Raw genomic sequence first — 21,935 nt, 5'->3', positions numbered from 1 at the left:
TGTCCTGCGGTGGGTTGGCACCCTGCCCGGGATTGTTTCCTGCCTAGTGCCCTGTGTTGGCTGGGATTGGCTCCAGCAGACCCCCCGTGACCCTGTGTTCGGATTCAGCGGGTTGGAAAATGGATGGATGGATGGATGGGTGAAGTCTGTGTACACTTTGTAACATGAAATCTTGCACAGAATAATTTTTTTTCAAAATCTACATTAGTTGGAATGCAGCTATTCATGGAATGTACAAATATTTTACTAATACATGCTTTAAAATAAAGAAAATAGACTATAAATTAAGCTGCATATTTCTGTTTCATCATTACAGGACTCCCTTGGGCCGGGCACGGGCCTGGATTAGACTGGCTCTAATGCAAAAGAAACTGGCAGACTACCTACGGTGCTTAATTACAAGAAAAGACCTGCTCAGGTAGAGTATGTTGTGCATGCACAGGAAGGCGTAAAAGCAATCCAGCACAGATCATCCCTGCCCCTGTCTGAATTTAGAGACAATCCTTTAGCATAATTTTATAGACTGACCTAAGTATACAGTACATCAGGAATGTTTTTTGTAGTATTTGAAGGTTAACCAAATATTATATAAGAAGAGTGGTTGACACTCAAACTGCTGTTTGGCTGCCAGAGGCAGAATGCTGTTTTTGTTAAATGATGGTTCGCTAAAACAAATAAAAAGGGATTGAGTTCATCTCACAACTGCTCCTGAATATAACGCAATCCATGTAGTATATACTGCCTGGTTCACTTCATTTCCATGTTACTACATTTAAGGTTTTTAGATCATTGTAAGAAGCATTGCATTCATACTTGCATGCAGAACTGTTATTTTCTTCTCTTGTTCTTCTTTCCTGACTAGGCATGCAATATGCAAACTATAGTACGTGCATGAATTGCATTTGCTTGCCTTTCATCACTGTGTTGTGTTATCAGAACATCCTGATTTTTATCTTATTTAAAACTAACAAAATCTACAATGTCAGAAAAATATTTTATGGTATTTAATAGTACTAGGGTGTTGTACCGTGTTAGCCATTATGAATGTAGAGAAAAGCCAAGCAAAATGACACCTTTTATTCTAGTTAGCCAATAAAAGGTGTCATTTTGCATGGTATTTAATCCAATTCTACATCATGCTAGTTGGCTTCTTTGTTAATCAGGAGGCCCAATTGCATCCATTTCTTCATAGGCATGAACTTTAGGTAGTGGTGACATTTTTCCTTACCTAATTGTACTTTGTGCTGATATCTCTTTTGGTGGTCAATTATTTATTAATAAGAAAAGAAAACAAGCAGTCATTGGCCTATAATATACAGATAGCACATTAAAAACTACTCCCAAACCCTGTGAACTGATAGTTTTAATATACGTTTTGTAATTTTTTGACTAAATATTTTCTGCTGTTACCTTTTTAGATTTGGTCTTGCCCAGGAGTGTTAAATGTAGATTCCCAAGTGTCACAGTGGCTGTAGTTTTCATTCTAGCCGCTTTCTTAATTAGTAACCAGTTATTGCTATTAACTGAAAATCGTTTTACGTTTTTAGAGACATAACCCACCATTCAGCCACAGGGGATTCACAAACCAGTGTGTTTCTTCATGCCAGTGCTAAGCCCAGATAAATGGGGAGGCTTACATCAGGAACGGTATCCGGTGTAAAATTTTGCCAATTTTAGAAATTGGACGACTTTTTGCCAAAGGAGGAGAAGAAGAGGGGGAAGTCGTTTCCAGAGACAGGTGAAGAGGAGGAAGGTAAAGATAGTGGAAGTGAGGGAAAGGAAGTAAGGCCAGGTGGATCAGAGGTGGGTTCAAATTGTTCTATCATAGTGTGGAGGAGAAGAAATGGGGTATGGGTTATGCTGAAGGAACAGTATTTCAAGTGTTTTGGAGGTGAAAAGAGTGTCAGACAGAGTGATGATTATGAAGCTGGAAGTTGAAGATGTGATGAATAATATTAGTGCATATGCCCCGCAAGTTGTGTGTGCAATAGATGAGAGAGGAGATTTCTGGAGTGAGTTGGATGAAATTATGGACATTGTACCCAAGGGACAGAGAGTGGTGACTGGAGCAGATTTCAATTCACATTTTGGTGAAGGGAACAGAGGAGATGAGGAGGTGATGAGGAGGTGATGGGTAGGTATGGTGTCAAGGAGAGGAATGCAGAACGTCAAATGGTAGTGGATTTTGTGAAGAGGATAGACATGGCTGTGATGAATACGTATATTAAGAAGAGGCAGGAACATAGAGTGATGTACAAGAGTGGAGGAAGATGCAGTTGTTAGATTATATCCTATGCAGGACAGTCAATCGGAAAGAGATTATAGACTATAAAGTGGTGGCAGGGGAAAGTGTAGTGAGGCAGCATAGGATGGTGGTCTGTAGGATATTGTTGGAGAGTGAGGACAGAGCCAAGGATCAAATGGTGGAAGTTGAAAAAGGAAGACAGCAAGATTGAGTTCAGGGAGCAGGTAAAAGAAGCACTGAGAGTGAAGAGTTACCAGACAGCTGGGCAACTACAGCAGAAATAGTAAGGGTGGCAATAAGAAGGGTCCGTGGCATGACATCTGCACAGAGGAAGGAGGAAAAGGAAACCTGGTGGTGGAATGGAGAAGTACAGGAAAGTATGCAGAGGATGAGGTTGTCAAAGAAGAAGAGGGATAGTCGGAGAGATGCAGAAAGTAGACAGGAGTACAAGGAGATAAGGCGTAAGGTGAAGAGAGAGGTGGCGAAGGCTAAAGAAAAGGCGTATGATGAGTTGTATGAGAAGTTGGACACTAAGGAGGGAAAAAAGAACCTGTACCAATTGGCTAGACAGAGGGACCAAGCTGGGAAAGATTTACAGTAGGTGAGGCTGATAAGGGATATAGATGGAAACATACTCACAAGCAAGGACGGTGTGCTGAGCAGATGGAAAGAATACTTTGAGAGGCTGATGAATGAAGAGAATGAGACAGAGAGAAGATTGGATGATGTGAAGATAGTAAATCAGGAAGTGCAACGGATTAGCAAGGAGAAAGTAAGGACAGCTATGAAGAATGGAAAGACCATTGGTCCAGATGACATACCTGTGGAAGCCTGGAGGTATTTAAGAGAGATGGCAGTGGAGTTTTTAATTAGATTGTTTCATATTATCTTTGAAAGTGAGAGGATGCCTGAGGAGTGGAGAAGAAGTGTACTGTTAATGATTTTTTTAAGAATGTGAGATGTGCAGAACTTTAGTAACTACTGGGGGATAGATTTGTTGAGCCAGAGCATGAAGTAATGGGAAAGAGTAGTAGAAGCTAGGTTAAGAAGAGAGATGATGATTAGCGAGCAGCAATATGATTTCATGCCAGAAAAGAGCACCACAGATGCGATGTTTGCTCTGAGGGTGTTGATGGAGAAGTATAGAGAAACCCAGAAGGAGCTCCATTGCGTCTATGTGGACCTTGTGAAAGCATTTGACAGAGTGCCCAGAGATGAGTTGTGGTATTGTATGAGGAAGTCGGGAGTGGCACAGAAGTATTTAAGAGTGGTACAGTTTAGAATAACGGGGAGTGTGGAAGAGAGGTGAAGAAGAGAGTGCAAGCAGGGTGGAGAAGAGTGTCAGGAGTGATTTGTGACAGATGGGTGTCAGCAAGAGTGAAAGGTAAAGGCTACAGGACAATGAGACTTGCTGTTATATGGGTTGGAGATGGTGGTAGTGACCAAATAACAGGAGACAGAGCTAGAGGTGACAGAGTTAAAGATGTTAAGATTTGCATTCGGTGTGATGAGGATGGACAGGATTAGAAGCAAGTACATTAGAGGATCAGCTCGGGTAGGACAATTTGGACACAAAATCAGAGAGGCGAGATTGCGTGGTTTTGGACTTGTGCAGAGGAGAGATGCTGGGTATATTGTGAAAAGGAGGCTAAGGATGGAACTGCCAGATAAGAGGAAAAGAGGTAGGCCTAAGAGGTGGTTTATGGATGTGGTGAGAGAAAACAATGCAGGTGGTGGATGTAACAGAACAAGATACAGAGGACAGGAAGATATGGAAAAAGGTGATCTGCTTTGGCGAACCCTAACGGGAGCAGCCAAAAGAAGAAGATTAATTGTTTCTTTTTTCCTTAACTAAAGTCCCAACAAAAGTGTGATGCAAAGGTAGCCAGCAGATGATCAGATAACTTTTTCCCACTGAGCCTTTTAGGTCTTCATACCTGTCTTGATAAAATATTTTAAAAGGAAATAGTGAAGCTTTGAGAAATATTTATTTGTTTTGTTCAACAAAACATTTTAATGTTGCTCAAATAAAGAAAATAAACAGTTTCGGAAATGCCTTTTGTGGCCGAATGAAGACACTTCCATAAGCCATAAAGTTAATTGTGTCATTAATAGCAATAATTGACTTCTAATTAAGAAACTGGATGAAGTAAAAATGATGGTTCTCCTGGAGCTAAGTTTGAGACTCCAGAATTAGCTGGTTAAGGAAAAAAGAAACAATTAAGAGTTGAATCTTAAAAGTAAGCCAATTAAAATTAAGAGAAAAGATGTATATGTTCCTTTAACATTAGTAACTGATTAATGATATTGGTGATGTGGCTGGAATGAAAACCTACAACCACTGGAGCCCTTGAAGATCTGAGTTTGACACCACTGGTCCAGTCTAAGGTTTGCATATTAGTTGTGTTGTTAGTATGTCAGTTTTGCTAAGTAACCTTTTTTTAACCGAAGTAATGTTTTCTTATTTCCTTTACAAATAATCCTCACTTAATCTGATCAGTGTTTTCACTGCAGCCGTCCATTATGCAAGGATGCTCAAACAAGTTCTGCATTTCAGCAAGAAAAACGTCAATTCCTACTACTAAGAAACCCCAATAAATAAACCCTGCTTATGGTGTTAATAAATCGCCAATAGTAATATGTGGTGATAAGGATATTTATATACAGTGAGGAACATAAGTATTTGAACACCCTGCGATTTTGCAAGTTCTCCCACTTAGAAATCATGGAGGGGTCTGAAATTCATATTGTTGGTGCATTCCCACTGTGAGAGACAGAATGTAAAAAAAAAAAATTCAGGAAATCACATTGTATGATTTGTACAGAATTTATTTGTATTGCACTGCTGTACATAAGTATTTGAACACCTGAGAAAATCAGTGTTAATATTTGGTACAGAAGCCTTTGTTTGCAATTACAGAGGTCAAACGTTTCCCGTAGTTCTTGACCAGGTATGCACACACTGCAACAGGGATTTTGGCCCACTCCTCCACACAGATCTCCTCTAGATCTGTCAGGTTCAGGGGCTGGCGCTGAGCAACACGGAGTTTCAGCTCCCTCCAAAGGTTTTCGATTGGATTTAGGTCTGGAGACTGGCTAGGCCACTACAGAACCTTCATATGCTTCTTATGGAGCCACTCCTTGGTTATCCTGGCTGTGTGCTTCGGGTCATTGTCATGTTGGAAGACCCAGCCACGACCCATCTTCAGTGCTCTGACTGAGGGAAGGAGGTTGTTGCTCAAAATCTCACAATACATGGCCCCATTCATCCTCTCCTTAATACAGTGCAGTCGTCCTATCCCCTTTGCAGAAAAGCACCCCCAAAGCATGATGTTTCCACCCCCATGCTTCACAGTAGGGATGGTGTTCTTGGGATGCAACTCCTCCTTCTTTTTCCTCCAAACACGGCGAGTGAAGTTTAGACCAAAAAGTTCTATTTTGGTCTCATCTGACCACATGACTTTCTCCCATGCCTCCTCTGGATCATCCAGATGGTCATTGGCAAACTTCAGATGGGCCTGGACATGTGATGACTTGAGCAGGGGAACCTTCCGTGCAATGCGTGATTTGAAACCATGACGGCATAGTGTTCTACCGACAGTGACCTTTGAAACTGTGGTCCCAGCTCTCTTCATGTCATTGACCAGCTCCTCCCGTGTAGTTCTGGGCTGATTCCTCACCTTTCTTAACATCTGTGATACCCCACGAGGTGAGATCTTGCATGGAGCCCCAGTCCGAGAGAGACTGACAGTCGTCTTTAGACTCTTCCATTTTCTGACAATTGCTCCAACAGTTGATCTATTTTCACCAAGCTGCTTGGCAATTGCCCCGTAGCCCTTTCCAGCCTTGTGGAAGTCCACAATTTTGTCTCTGGTGTCTTTTGACAGCTCTGTGGTCTTGCCCATGGTAGTAGTTGGAGTCTGACTGACTGTGGGGTGGACAGGTGTCTTTAAAGAGCTCAGACAGGTGCTACTAATTAAGATTACTAAGTGGAGTAGAGGTGGACTTCTTAAAGGCAGAGTAACAGGTCTTTGAGAGCCAGAATTCTTGCTGTTTGCCAGGTGTTCAAATACTTATGTGCAGCAGTGCAATACAAATAAATTCTGTACAAATCATACAATGTGATTTCCTGAATTTTTTTTTTTACATTCTGTCTCTCACAGTGGGAATTCACCTACAATGTGAATTTCAGACCCCTCCATGATTTCTAAGTGGCAGAACTTGCAAAATCGCAGGTTGTTCAAATACTTATGTTCCTCACTGTAAATGTTAAATGAACACAAAGGTACAATTTACCATTATTCAGTTGGTACATGCAGTGCAGTTGATGTCCTCTTTTGTGTTCTGACAATAACTACTACAAAAGTCTAAAACTGTTGGCATGCTTACAAATATTTGCTGTTTTTTAATTTGAGTTTATGTGTAAACATTTCCACACTTATCTATTCCTTTTGTATTCTAGTGACTTCTATGAGCACTATGCTGTCATGGTAGAGGAAGAGGGGGCTGTTATTGTTGGACTCCTAGTTGGGCTGAATGTGATTGATGCTAATCTGTGTGTGAAGGGAGAGGACCTTGATTCTCAAGTAAGTTTGCATTTTTCTCTGTGGTGTTTGGCAGGTTCCCCTTCCTCTACACAATTCCTGTTTTATAAGCAGTTTCATAAGCAGTTTTCAGATTTGTTGCCAAAAAAATAAATGTTATCTTCGTCTAGAAAGGTTAATGTCTATCAAGAACCACTAAAGAAGGTTGTCTGATTGCAGTCAGGATCTTTCCTAAATTGACTTTAAGTCGTGTCTCATATTGCACTTTGAGCACTGTGTGTTGTCAGCAATGTGTAGTTCAGCAGCTACACGTTTGCATACTTTTATGGCTCAGCTTCATTACTGCACTGGTCAAATAATTAATTTCTTCAACAACAAATTTAATACCATGTCCTTCAAGCAATTGTATCTCTTTTGTTAAGTGATGGTGTATTTAGATTAAATTAGATAAATTTAATTAATCCTAAGGGGAAATTCAGATGCATACAGCAACAGAAATATAAAAAAAACAAGGCTACAGATTAATAGGACAAATAATACAATAAATCAGTAAATGAATAAAGTATATTGTGCAGAACATGTAAAATGTACTTAAAATTGCAACATTAACTTAAGAGTATCAACAATTAGTTTTGCGCGTCGGGAGGAAGCATTGGATTGCCTGATAGCAGTGAGCGAAAAAGATTCCCAGAGGCACTTCTTAGCACACCATGGTGGAATGAACCTGTGGCCAAAATTGTTCCAAGATGGCACCTCCTGGTGGGGGGATGGAGGATGGAGGAGATTTTTCAGGATGGCATTCAATTTTACCACCATCCTCTTTTCCAGAACAGCTTCCAGGTTAGCCCTGTGATGGAGCAGGCTTTCCTGATAAGTTTCTACAACATCATGCATCTTTTGACCTCAAGTTGCTTCCCCAGGAGACTGCAGCATAGAACAGTGCCTTTGCTACTACTGACTGATAGGACGTTTCCAGCAGCTTGCTACATACATCGAAAGACCGGAGTCTCCTGAAGAAGTTCAGCCTGCTCTAGCCCATCTTGTACAGCACCACTGTGTTGTCAGACCAGTCCATTTTACTATTTATATGGACCACCAGGTGCTTCTGGCTCTGCACCATTTCCACATCCTCCTCCTGTATGGTGACTCATCTCAGGGGCTCTTTGGCACACTGGAGGTCCACCACCAGCTCTTTTGTCATACTGATAATGAGCTGCAGGTGGTTCTCCCTGCACAACCCTTCTGTACTCCGATTATTGTAGTGGAAGTCTGTTGTGTAGAGAGTAAACAGGAAGGGAGGCAGGACACTTCCCTGAGGTGCTCCAGTATTATACACCACCATTTCTGTCCCACTGTCTGAGTCTCACAAACTGCTGTCTGTTGGTCAGGAAGTCCATAATACAGGAGATTATGGGAGCATCAAAATGCAAAGCCTTGACCTTTTTCCTCAGTCGATGATGCAGAATGGCATTCAAGGCACTGGGAAAAATCAAACAACAATATCCTAGCTGGTGCCAGCCTTGTCCAGGTGGGAGTAGGCTAAGTGGAGCATGTAAATCAGAGCATCCTCCACTGTGTCTGACAGACAAACTGCAGAGGATCCACATGTTCTGAAACTAGGATTCACAGCTGTTAAAGGGCCAACCACTGAAAGAAAGGTATTTGTGATATATGAAGTAAGAGCAACTGGTCTGTAGTCCTTGGGATCACCAAAATGCTTTTTCTTTGGCACAGGGGCTACAGTGAATGTTTTCTAATGCTGGGAAACCTTCTGCAAACTCGGGAAAGAGAGAGCATGTGCTGAAAGGCCCCACAGTGCTGGCTGGCACATGTTTTAAGAACCCTGAAGCTCATTCTGTCCAGTCCTGCAGCCTTGTTCTTGCAGAGTTTTTCCAGCTCTCGACTTACTTGATCATCAGAGGCAGATAGTCCCAATCCAGGAAGTGGAAGGGGGCTACAGACCAAAGGTGTGATAGGGGAAGGTCATGCAGGTTACAGATGACAGTTGGGATTCGGGAACCACCTCAGCTAGCACCCAGAGGCTTAGCAGTACTGGGGAAAAAGGTGGACTGACAAGGGTGAGTCAGACTTGTCGAAGAACTGGTTCATTTCATTAGCTCTATTCTTGTTCCCTTCCTCTGCATGTTTTACTGCCTCTTTGTAGCCACTGGTAGACCTCATCTTGTTCCACACTTCCTTCATGTTGTTCTGCTATAATATGTGCTCACGTTTGGCTTTGTAGTAGGCTTTCCCCTCACAGAACCTCTTCCTAAGTTCTGACTGCACCTGCTTGATTTGATCCTTGTATCTCCAGACCTGAAGGCTCTCTTCTTTTTATTTAGTAGGGCTTTCAGTTCTTTAGTGATCCATGGTTTATTGTTAGGAAAACGAAACACTGTCTTTGTGGGAACTGTGTTATCCACACAAAACTTCATGTAGCCTGTGATACAGAGGCTGAGTTCCTCAATGTTTTCACCGTGTGACTTACAGTGCAGTGAGTAGTCTCAAAGAACTCCTTTAGAGCTTCCTCAGCCTTCGCTGTCCATTCCTGTTCAGCCTTGGTGATGACAAGCATTTAATAATATCATTAACAGTCACATCTTAATGACATACAGTTATGGCTATACAGTGCCAGAAATAATGTGAAACAGTAGCCTTTAAGCTAACCCATTTTTCCTCTTGCAAGCACTAATCTCTTGATTTTTCTCTTCAATAAACTTAACCTGTTTTTCAGATGTGTGCTTATGACAACAAACCAAGTGGGCAATAATTATTTTAATTGCAGTTTTCTACCGTTTCCTTTTCCAAAGGGAGGATACTTTTTTAAAAGACTTGAATTAGCTAGCTTGTGAACAAATAATAGATGTGTGAGAGATACCTAGAGAGCCAATGTTACTCTGACATTGAAAAGTCTGAACAGAAAAGCGCTATATAAATGTAATGAATGAATGAAATGAACGAATAATACCCATGTGCAGAATATAAAAGTAAAATCTGCAGCAGTTTTTTTTGTCCGCTTTCAGGTTTTCTGTTATTTTAAAATTGTGACTTGTAGCGCTTAAGTTAGATGCAAAAGGAATATTTGGTAAACATTGAGAAATCAAAAAAGTTTGTGTTGCCCACTCTTGGAAGGACTGTCCAAGAGAAAAAGAAAGCATATTCCTTGTTGTTCCTGCAATTCCAAGTGCTGTCCAAACGAGTTATTGTCCTGTAGCAGAAAAGGGAGATTGGAAAAGCATTTGCTAACATATTAAATAGAGACTTGTGGCTAAGACATAGCAGCTGTAATCAGGAAAAAATATATCGGAGCAGTAAATAAACTTTGCAATACCAATAATGTTATCTGTCTATCTAGTAGGATGTGATGCATTATGTAGATTTAGCTTGCAGTAGATTGTTCTTATTGTGGTGAAGATACTGTGTCTTAGTATCTAAAGCAATTTTATTGTTGGTCTTTTTAATACGTTTGAATGGTTTAAGAAATTAATGAAAGTAAAAGAGAATGTCTCTTTACATCACTTTAACAGGCTGGAGTAATACAGTTGACTCCAATCAAAAACCAAACTAGAATGGCTTCCGGAAAACACCACTTTCATAGTACAGTGAAACCTCGGTTCACAAACATCTCTGAACATGTACAAATTGGGTTACGACCAAAAAGTTCGCCAAACTTCTGCATCTGTTCACGACCACACACTCGGTTGACGAACAAGCCAGTTTCCCTTCCAGTTTGTACGCGCTGATGATTTCCGCACGTGTTGCATTGTTCTTGGTCAGACATACATGCTTTCGCTGTGAACTATTTGTGCTCTATTTCATTTCCCTTTTGGTTCATACGCACCGATTTGTTCCTCACGTGTTCAGTCTCTCTCTGTGCATTGTTCTCGGTCAGACATGCGTGCTGTGAACTCTTTGTGCTCTACAGTATTTTGTGTGCTTTTGCATTAATTTTGCAGTTAACCATGGCTTCTAAGCAAGTAAAGAGTGGTGAGAAGAATAGTTCGAAGAAAACTGAAATCGAATTAAAGAAAGAAATTATTGAAAAGTATCAGCATGGCGTTCGTGTTACTGATCTTGCCACCAAGTACAAAAAGTCAAAATCTACGATTTCGACTATTCTAAAGCAGAAAGAGGCCATTAAAGCAGCTGATGTTGCAAAAGGAGTTACAGTGTTAACCAGACAAAGGCCTCAAGTGCTGGAAGAGGTAGAAAAACTGTTGCTAGTGTGGCTGAATGAGAAGCAACTTGCAAGGGATAGCGTAAGCGAGACGATGTTATGCGAGAAAGCCAGGAAGATTCATGGCGATTTGCTACAAAACTATCCTACGAGTGGCTAGTTCTTCCTCCTCACTTCCTTCATGCCAGAACTCGACTCATGCAAGGTTAGTTTACTTGGTTGTTTATGGTTAGTTTTTGTATAAATTAAGGATGTTTACAGCGATCGGGTCGTAAGGCTATTAGCGTGAACTCCTGCAATGTTACTGTCTTGGTTGTTTATGGTCGATTTTTAGATAGATAGATAGATAGATAGATAGATAGATAGATAGATAGATAGATAGATAGATAGATAGATAGATAGATAGATAGATAGATAGATAGATAGATAGTACAGTAAACCTCCTATGAAGAAAAACAATTTTGGACGGCGTTTTCCCTTGCCCGGACGCGGGTCACCGGGGCCCCACTCTGGAGCCAGGCCTGGAGGTGGGGCTCGATGGCGAGCGCCTGGTGGCCGGGCCTGCACCCATGGGGCTCGGCCGGGCACAGCCTGAAGAGGCAACGTGGGTCCCCCTTCCCATGGGCTCACCACCTATGGGAGGGGCCAAGGAGGTCGGGTGCAGTGTGAGTTGGGTGGTGGCCGAAGGCGGGGACCTTGGCGGTCCGATCCTCGGCTACAGAAGCTGGCTCTTGGGACGTGGAATGTCACCTCTCTGAAGGGGAAGGAGCCTGAGCTAGTGCGCGAAGTTGAGAGGTTCCGGCTAGATATAGTCGGACTCACCTCGACGCACAGCTTGGACTCTGGAACCAATCTCCTTGAGAGGGGCTGGACTCTGTACCACTCTGGAGTTGCCCCCGGTGAGAGGCGCCGAGCAGGTGTGGGTATACTTATTGCCCCCCAACTTGGAGCCTGTACATTGGGGTTTACCCCAGTAGACGAGAGGGTAGCCTCCCTTCGCCTTCGGGTGGGGGAACGGGTCCTAACTGTTGTCTGTGCGTATGCACCGAACAGCAGTTCGGAGTACCCACCCTTTTTGGAGTCCCTGGAGGGGTGCTAGAGGGCATACCTTCTGGGGACTCCCTCGTTCTGCTGGGAGACTTCAGTGCTCATGTGGGCAATGACAGTGAGACCTGGAAGGGCGTGATTGGGAGGAATGGCCCCCCCGATCTGATCCAGAGTGGTTTTTTGTCATTGGACTTCTGTGCTCGTCACGGATTGTCCATAACGAACACCATGTTCAAGCATAGGGGTGTTCATATGTGCACTTGGCACCAGGACACCCTAGGCCTCAGTTCGATGATCGACTTTGTGGTCGTGTCATCGGACTTGCGGCCACATGTCTTGGACACTCGGGTGAAGAGAGGGGCGGAGCTGTCAACTGATCACCACCTGGTGGTGAGTTGGCTTCGATGGTGGGGGAGGATGCCAGTCAGGCCTGGTAGGCCCAAACGTGTTGTGAGGGTCTGCTGGGAACGTCTGGCAGAGCCCCCTGTCAGAAGTAGCTTCAACTCCCACCTCCGGCAGAACTTCGACCACATCCTGAGGGAGGTGGGGGACATTGAGTCCGAATGGGCCATGTTCCGTGCCTCTATTGTTGAGGCAGCTGACCGGAGCTGTGGCCGTAAGGTGGTCGGTGCCTGTCGTGGCGGCAATCCCCGAACCCGTTGGTGGACACCGGCGGTGAGGGATGCCGTCAAACTGAAGAAGGAGTCCTACAGGACCCTTTTGTCCTGTGGGACTCTGGAGGCAGCTGATAGTTACCGGCAGGCCAAGCGGAATACGGCTTTGGTGGTTGCTAAGGCAAAAACTCGGGCGTGGGAGGAGTTTGGGGAGGCCATGGAGAACGACTTTCGGACAGCTTCGAGGAGATTCTGGTCCACCATCCGGCGTCTCAGGAAGGGGAAGCAGTGCAGTGTCAACACTGTATATGGTGGGGATGGTGCGCTGCTGACCTCGACTCGGGTCGGTGGGGGGAGTACTTCGAAGACCTCCTCAATCCCATTAACATGCCTTCCAATGAGGAAGCAGAGCCTGGGGACTCAGAGGTGGGCTCCCCCATCTCTGGGACTGAGGTCACCGAGGTGGTCAAAAAACTCCTTGGTGGCAGGGCCCCGGGGGTGGATGAGATACGCCCGGAGTTCCTCACAGCTCTGGATGTTGTAGGACTATCTTGGCTGACACGCCTCTGAAACATCGCATGGACATCAGGGACAGTGCCTCTGGATTGGCAGACCGGGGTGGTGGTCCCCCTCTTTAAGAAGGGGGATCGGAGGGTGTGTTCCAACTACAGAGGGATCACACTCCTCAGCCTCCCTGGAAAAGTCTATTCAGGGGTCCTGGAGAGGAGGGTCCGTCGGATAGTCGAGCCTCGGATCCAGGAGGAACAGTGTGGTTTTCGTCCTGGTCGCGGAACAGTGGACCAGCTCTATACCCTTAGCAGGGTCCTGGAGGGTGCATGGGAGTTTGCCCAACCAGTCTACATGTGTTTTGTGGACTTGGAAAAGGCATTCGACCGTGTCCCTCGGGGAATCCTGTGGGGGGTTCTCCAAGAGTATGGGGTACCAGCCCCCCTGATAAGGGCTGCTCAATCCCTGTACGATCGGTGCCAGAGCTTGGTCTGCATTGCCGGCAGTAAGTCGAACCCGTTTCCAGTGAGAGTTGGACTCTGCCAGGGCTGCCCTTTGTCACCGATTCTGTTCATAACTTTTATGGACAGAATTTCTAGGCGCAGCCAGGGCGTTGAGAGGGTCCAGTTTGGTGGGCTCAGGATTGAGTCACTGCTTTTTGCAGATGATGTTGTCCTGTTTGCTTCATCAGGCCGTGATCTTCAGCTCTCTCTGGATCTGTTCGCAGCCGAGTGTGAAGCGGCTGGGATGAGAATCAGCACCTCCAAATCAGAGACCATGGTCCTCACCCGGAAAAGGGTGGAGTGCCCTCTCAGGGTTGGTAGCGAGATCCTGCCCCAAGTGGAGGAGTTCAAGTATCTCGGGGTCTTGTTCACGAGTGAGGGAAGAATGGAGCGTGAGATCGACAGGCGGATCGGTGCGGCATCCGCAGTAATGCGGGCGCTGCATCGGTCTGTCGTGGTGAAAAAGGAGCTGAGCCGCAAGGCGAAGCTCTCAAGTTACCAGTCGATCTATGTTCCTACCCTCACCTATGGTCATGAGTTATGGGTAGTGACCGAAAGAACGAGATCGCGAATACAAGCGGCTGAAATGAGTTTCCTCTGCAGGGTGTCTGGGCTTTCCCTTAAAGATAGGGTGAGAAGCTCAGTCATCCGGGAGGGGCTCAGAGTAGAGCCGCTGCTCCTCCGCATCGAGAGGAGTCAGATGAGGTGGCTCGGGCATCTGATCAGGATGCCTCCTGGACGCCTTCCTGGTGAGGTGTTCTGGGCATGTCTAACCGGGAGGAGGCCCCGGGGAAGACCCAGGACACGCTGGAGGGACTATGTCTCTCGACTGGCCTGGGAACGCCTTGGGATTCTCCCGGAAGAGCTAGAAGAAGTGGCTGAGGAGAGGGAAGTCTGGGCATCTCTGCTCAATCTGCTGCCCCCGCGACCCGACCTCGGATAAGCGGGAGACAATGAATGGATGGATGGATGGATAGATAGATAGATAGATACTTTATTAATCCCAAGGGGAAATTCACATACTCCAGCAGCAGCATACTGATACAAAAAACAATATTAAATTAAAGAGTAATAAAAATAATATTATGCTGTGCATTTTATGGTATGATTAACTATATGCTTAAAAATATTTACATACAGTTGGTACGGTCTGGAACGGATTAATTGTATTTACATACAATCCTGTGGGGGAAATTACTTCGGGTCACGACCAAATCGGGTTATGACCAGAGTTTTGGAAAGAATTACAGTCGTGACCAAAGGTTCCACTGTATAGTATGACATAACAATGGTTTTATTGGCTTTTTATTATTTATTTCTTTATATACTTTTTTAATAGAAACATGTCTCAATCTGACAAATATATTGGTTATTTGCATGTAGCTAGTAGCAGCATACACATGTGCTTTTTGTTCAGTTTTTAGCATTTAATAATTTTTTGAAGCAAGACAACAAGATGGTTCAGGGGCTAACGGTTGATCCAAGTCTATGTACATTGTGCACATTATACCCGTGTTACTTGAGTTGATTCACTGCATGTACATAAATGTGAATCCTAATAAACAGGTACAGTGTTCCAAACTGACAACCAACTTTATGGCCCAGATAGAAGTTACACTAACTGGCAATTCAAAATTGTTTGGTGTGAGCGAGTGTTGCTGTGTGCAAGACTGCATCTTCTGATGTACTGGCGACACATTCAAGGTTGATATGTGCCCTGTGTAGATGCCTAATGGCCTAGGTTACTAAGCCCCCCCATCCCTGCAATTAAATCATGAAATGCAGACAATGCATACTAAAATATATACACTTTCATAATCATTTTATGTATCCTGTAAATAAATGAGAATTTAAATGTACTTATTTTCTAGAATCCAGCCATAAAATATAAGTTATACTTTTCTTAAGGGTATTTGTAAAACATGCAGATGAAGGTGTTATGTAGTTTTCTGTACTAAATCAAGATTTAAATACCTGCATTGTTAGGCTGGAACAGTGTTTACAACATTGTGAGGTGTGCCCTCATATTGGTTCTTACCACACCAGTACAGAAGGAATATTATATTATCGCTGAACACACAAACGCTCTTTAGTGTACCCTAAGGCTGCTCTGGAAAATGTAACAGCACATTACATTCAGATTTTTCCATTATCTTACCCACTTGTTCATTTCAGTGGTGTGGGAATCTGGTAAAGCAAACATTTATGTGTTTCAGTAGAGAGTGTATTCGTTTTTAACAGTGGTTTAAGTACTAGATGACAGTAAAACATTTACTGTCCTTTATACAGTTTTATTTGTGCATTTTGTGGTTTGTTTGCGCCTTAAACCTTTGTACAGCTAGCAGCTTCTCACATTATTTAATGATGCAAACAATTTTGTGGTTTGTTTGCACCTTAAACCTTTGTACAGCTAGCAGCTTCTCACATTATTTAATGATGCAAACAGTTGTCTATGATGTTACTTTGAAATGTCCATGCCATATAGCTACTACTTGGGCATTGAATCTGTTTATGTATCCTATCCCATCAGACATACTGTATCTACAAACACATATAATGCTACCAGCTTCATGCTTGTGAGCAACAAATTTGAAAATTACACATTTATGGATACTTTTTGAGAAGCAGAAATAAGCATTTGTAAAAAGTCACCTGAAAACATACTGTATATAGCCTGACTGGTGGAACCACAATCAAAGTACTTTTCCAAGTTCTGCTTTCAAAAAGGAATTTACCAGTAACTATAACCTTCAGAGAGAAATGTTAGTATGTCTGTATTCAAAGAGTAATGTAAAATGGATTTCCATACTTGTTTTATGCTAGTTGTAGAGACAGAATTTTTTAAATTAACACCTATAGCTTCACTTCAAACAAGTGTCTGGGTAAATTCAACTATGCCAAGGTTCAATCTCAAAGATACTAAATTTATCCTTTAATCTATCTTAATTACATTTCTTTGGAATGCTTAGGTACAGATCACTGCACAAAAGCTGAATAGACCTTTTAATCAGGTTTCTGTTTCTTCTTTCCAAAGAGTTTTGTGTGTGTTTTTTGGGGGGAGGGGCTTAGGAAATTGAGGCAAAGTGGATTAATCAAATGAAACTCAATAAAACAGTCATATGATCTGGAATAGGAGAACAGGCTAAACATATAGTGCTTCAAGTTTCTTTCCTTTGTGAATAACTATTCAGGAAATAATGGGCTTTAAAATGTGTTTTTGGTTCCCTTATAGGTGGGAGTTATTGACTTCTCTGTGTACCTTAAGAATGACATTGATGATTACAAAACTGAAGAACGGTAATATTTACATTTTTTTTGAATGCTTGAACAGTTTACTAATTGCCCTTTACCATGCTGATGATGTTGTATAGAGTCAATTCAAATTATTGTCATGTGTAGATAATGAAATTGACAGTAATACAATATATAAAAATACACAGAGGTATATTTAGCATGCAATACATAAATATACAATATATATTTGCAAGATTATATATTTATACATACTGTTTGTTATGTTACAGTATTTCAGTTCTTATGATTGACTATTCAGCAACCTTACAACTTTTGGGTAGAAGCTACTCCTGAATCTACTAGTGCCATTGGTCCTGTACTACTGTATATGTCAGATAGGAAATGTCAGAAAAATTGCTGACTTCTTTAATTATACTGTGTGCTTATCTAAGGCAGATAGAATTATTTCTGCACTGAAGAGAAGCCATCAGGGGACTAGTAATAATCTGTGTCGCCTTCACCACCTTTTGTAGTGCTTTTATGATCTTCAGCTAAGCAGGTGTCATATCAGGAGGTGAAACAACCAGTAAGGATAGACTCCACTGTGCACCTGTAGAAGTTTATGACAAAATATGGAGAACTGTGAGCTGTCCTCAGACATCTGAGGATGTAGAAGAACCAGTTAACCTTTTTTATAATGTGTGGTGCCAACATCTGGTTCTCTGTGATAGTCACTCCAAGAAATTTTAAGCTGCTCACCCTCAACAATATCTTCGGTTTTTGGTTTTGGTGACATTAAGGTTTGGTGAAATTGATTATATTGGGAATACTGAGTCAGCAGATCGACCTTTTCCCTGTAACCTGTCTCATCATTGTTAGTGATTAAGCCTATGATGCTGGTGTTATCAGCAAATTTGAAGATGCTGTTTGGAGCTGTGTCTTGTCACACCACAATACAATGAACAGAAAGTACTAAAATAGTACCTTGTGGAGTGCCTGTGCTGAGGGTCAGCATGGATGATGTGATGCTGCCAGTCATTACATGCTGATGAATTTTGGTTTGGAAGACCAATGGTGCTAAATCTTAAACTGAGGAGTTTGGTGGTCAGCTTTGATGATGCAACAGTGTTAAATGCCGAAGTGTAATCCATAAACACCAAGTCCATGGGATATATCATTCGCTGTGGACCAGTTGTAGCATTATGCAAACTGGAGGTGGTCATGACTATCTGAAATATTTTGTTTAATGTGTCCCAGCACTAATCTGCAAATGTACTTTGTCACAACTAGAGTTAGTGCCACTGGTCTATAATCATTCAGACAGTGCAGTTTTGTTTTATTAGGCACAAGGATAATTGTCATTTTGAAGCAGTAAGGGATAACAGAATGTCCAATATTAATTATTTTAAATATGTCAGTAAAGATGTCAACTAATTGGTTGCTAAATATTTTTGAGACACAGCCCGAAATTCTGTCTGGACCAGATCCCTTGAGGACATTTACCCATTTGAAAACTCCTCCTTACATCTGAGGTGAATTACGCTTACTTAGTTTACTATTCTTAGTGAAGCAGAAACATTAAGTATGCCACTGAAATATTCTATATACTTCTGTATTCTAGTGTTGTACACGCACAATACATATGGGGAAGTGATACAATATATACAAAAACAGTACAGCAAAAACTGCCTTCAAAGGAAAATGAATCTTGGTTCACTGTAAAGTACTAACTGCATTTGGGGAAGTGTGCTCTTAACCCTTTAATAAAGCAAGTAAAAGGTATATATTCCTGAACAACAGCAACAGAAAAAAATGTAAAACATATCTATTAATGTAAAACTCAGAAAATAAAATAACTGATTTATCTTCAGGTAAGAAGCAGCATTAAACAAACTTGTAGATTATAAACAAACTTATAAACAAACTGTTTATCTACTGCCCTTATTTATCTGGTTAAATCAGCCCTGGTAGGGAAAATTGTAATGTATGACACCAACAAAGGCTGAGCACTGGAATTATGAACATGTCAGCTGACACATTTTCTCTGAAAGTCAACCCATTCATTCATTAGTAATTGTCACTGTATAAGGTCTTTTTTTCACATTATCTATTAAAATCCACACATTCCTCTGTTTACTGTTTCAGGTTTCTTCCCCCCACCCCCAAGTAACTGCCCATCCCACAATCTTGATTATATGAAATTATGTTATGATTGTGTAATTCTACAGCCAAAAAAGTTACAAAATGTATGAAAAGTTAACTGATGTGAAAGAGCATGGAGTTTTTTCTGGTTACTTCAAGAGTCAGTTAACACAATTTTGTTTGTTAAATATTTTTGTAACAATGAGTCATATTTAAAAATAGCAATAATGATAGAATTCAATTTCATGTGTTAGTAGACTTTATTAAATATGTGCTTTTTGACAGCATTTTCCAATGTAATGTACTGTACTGTGTAGTTAAAGATGTAGTTTAAATATGTTGTGGAGGCTCAGCAGCTTTCTCATACAGCAGATTCCAATTCAAGTAATGTAAAAATGTCATTGATTAATGTGTGCTAGTGATAGAGGGTCTACGACCAACTGTTATCTTAAACATAACATTTTTGAAAGTATGCTGAATTAATAGTACCTAGTAATTACAAAGAAAAAAACTTTTAAAATCACAGTTATATTGCTATTAATATTACCCTGTAAAATGAGAAAAACAACTGAAATAAGTTCCCATCTAGCTATAATTAGTTAAAACACAGTAGCTAAATAAATATTATATAAATAACATTAATGACTATGAAAGGACCTAATTTATTGTAAAACAGGAATACCAAAAGATGAAAATGATCTTAAATGATTATAATTACAGTCGGAGGAAAGAAAGAAATAGAGTAGCCACAAAATTTTCTCTGTTGCTATATGTTGTTATTAAATGTATTCAGAGTCTTTAAATTTATGCCCTAACTGATTTTAGGAAATGTAAAGTAAAAATGTAAAAATCTTTACACAGCTTTAAACAAGTCAGTTTTAATAAGTTTTCTTGTGTTTTTAAGAAGCTTCTGACAATTTGTCAAAACTATACTGCTCAAAAAAATTAAAGGAACCCTTTTTAATCCGAGTATAGCATCAGGTCAATGAAACTTCTGAGATATTGATGTAATCAGTTAAGTAGGAGAGGGGCTTGTTAATCAGTTTCAGCTGCTTTGGTGTTAATGAAATTAATAACAGGTGCACTAGAGGGGCAACAGTGAGATGACCCCCAAAACAGGAATGGTTTAATAGGTGGAGGCCACTGACATTTTTCCCTCATCATCTCTTCTGTTTTTTCACTAGTTTTGCATTTGGCTACAGTCAGTGTCACTACTGGTAGCGTGAGGTGATACCTGGACCCTACAGAGGTTGCCCAGGTAGTCCAACTTCTCCAGGATGGCACATCAATACGTGCCATTGCAGAAGGTTTGCTGTGTTGCCCAGGACAGTCTCAAGGGCATGGAGGACATTCCAGGAAACAGGAAGTTACTCTAGGAGAGCTGGACAGGGCCGTTGAAGGTCTTTAACCCATCAGCAGAACTGGTATCTGCTCCTTCGGGCAAGGAGGAACAGGATTAGCACTGCCAGAGCCTACAAAATGACCTCCAGCAGGCCACTGGTGTGAATGTCTCTGACTAAACAATCAGAAACAGACTTCAAGAGGGTGGCCTGAGGGCCCGATTGGCATTTGCCATAGAATAACAGAATCAGCAGGTCCACCACTGGCACTCTGTGCTTTTCACAGATGAGAGCAGGTTCACCCTGAACACATGTGACAGACATGAAAGGAGAAGCCTTGGAGAACGTTATTCTGTTCATTCATAACATAGTTCATTCAGCATGACCAGTTTGGTGGTGGGTCAGAGATGGCCTGGGGAGTCATATCTATGGAGGGATGCACAGACCTCCACAGGCTAGGCAACAGCACAATAACTGCCATTAGGTATTGGGATGAAATCCTTGGACCCATTGTCAGACCCTATGCTGGTGCAGTGGGTCTTGGGTTCCTCCTGGTGTATGACAATGCCCAGCCTCATGTGGCGAGAGTATGCAGGCAGTTCCTGGAGGATGAAGGAATTGATACCATTGACTGGCCCCCACGCTTGCCTGACCTAAATCCAATAGAACACCTCTGGGACATTATGTTTCGGTCCATCCGACGCCGCTAGGTTGCACCTCACACTGTCCAGGAGCTCAGTGATGCCCTGATCCAGATCTAGGAGAGACACCATCCGTTGTCCCATTAGGAGCATGCCCCACCCCCAAATCCCACGAATATAACCCCCCCCCGCACGTTGTCAGGCATGTATACAAGCACGTGGGGGCCATATAAACTACTGAGTACGTTTCGGAGTTGCTGCAATGAAATTTTGGCAGAATGGACTAGCCTGGCGAATCATTTTTTCACTTTGATTTTCAGGGTGTCTTTGAATTCAGCCCTCTGTAGGTTGATCATTTTCATTTCCATCAAACGATGTGGCATCCTTTCATCACTAACACATCACCCAGTCCATAGCAGTATAGATATCCAGCATGATTTTTTTTTCCCATTGAGATCTGATGTGTTTTCAAAGTGTTCCTTTAATTTTTTGTGCAGTTTATTTAAATAGCCTGTTAGTCTTTGCCAGTTAAGGAATTTTCTTTAATTACACTTGTTTCTGATTCTAAGTGTTTTGCTGACTTTGAATAATGAAAATAATAGCAGACAGAGCAGTAGATCATTTAACAGAGCCTCCTTAGTATGGTTTTTTAGCTAGTTTGTTTTAATTTGATTGCACATAAATAAATGTGGTATTCCTTTATATTTAACTGTATCATTTAGAAACAAATGCTTCAGCATGTTTTTTAAATAACGGAAAATATGCATTTATTTTATTTTTGTGTTATTTTGCAGAAATGGCCAAATTGCTGCTATTTTAGATCAGAAGAATTATGTGGAGGAACTGAACAGACAACTGAAGTAAGTATTATGTTGGAAAAGACCTCCAACTTCACTTTTATGTGGAAAATGATGACATAATTTTCTCGTCTTTTTTTAACT

General features: G+C 41.9%; 1 protein-coding gene across 4 annotated transcripts in view; it reads left to right on the top strand.

Moving 5' to 3' along the window:
* The window catches only part of rufy2 (RUN and FYVE domain containing 2), a 105,364-nt gene that overhangs the window by 33,443 nt on the left and 49,986 nt on the right, over window positions 1-21,935 (top strand). For all 4 annotated transcript variants that reach the window (XM_051923464.1, XM_028795954.2, XM_028795952.2 and 1 more), the window contains exons 4-7: window positions 317-418; window positions 6,708-6,831; window positions 16,870-16,934; window positions 21,789-21,854. In XM_051923464.1, coding sequence (XP_051779424.1) covers window positions 317-418; window positions 6,708-6,831; window positions 16,870-16,934; window positions 21,789-21,854 — 357 coding nt within the window. The remainder of the gene's footprint in view (window positions 1-316; window positions 419-6,707; window positions 6,832-16,869; window positions 16,935-21,788; window positions 21,855-21,935) is intronic.

Source organism: Erpetoichthys calabaricus, chromosome 2, assembly GCF_900747795.2.
Source record: "Erpetoichthys calabaricus chromosome 2, fErpCal1.3, whole genome shotgun sequence".
NCBI classification, from domain to species: Eukaryota; Metazoa; Chordata; class Cladistia; order Polypteriformes; family Polypteridae; genus Erpetoichthys; species Erpetoichthys calabaricus.
This window is presented reverse-complemented; position numbering and strand designations above follow the sequence as displayed.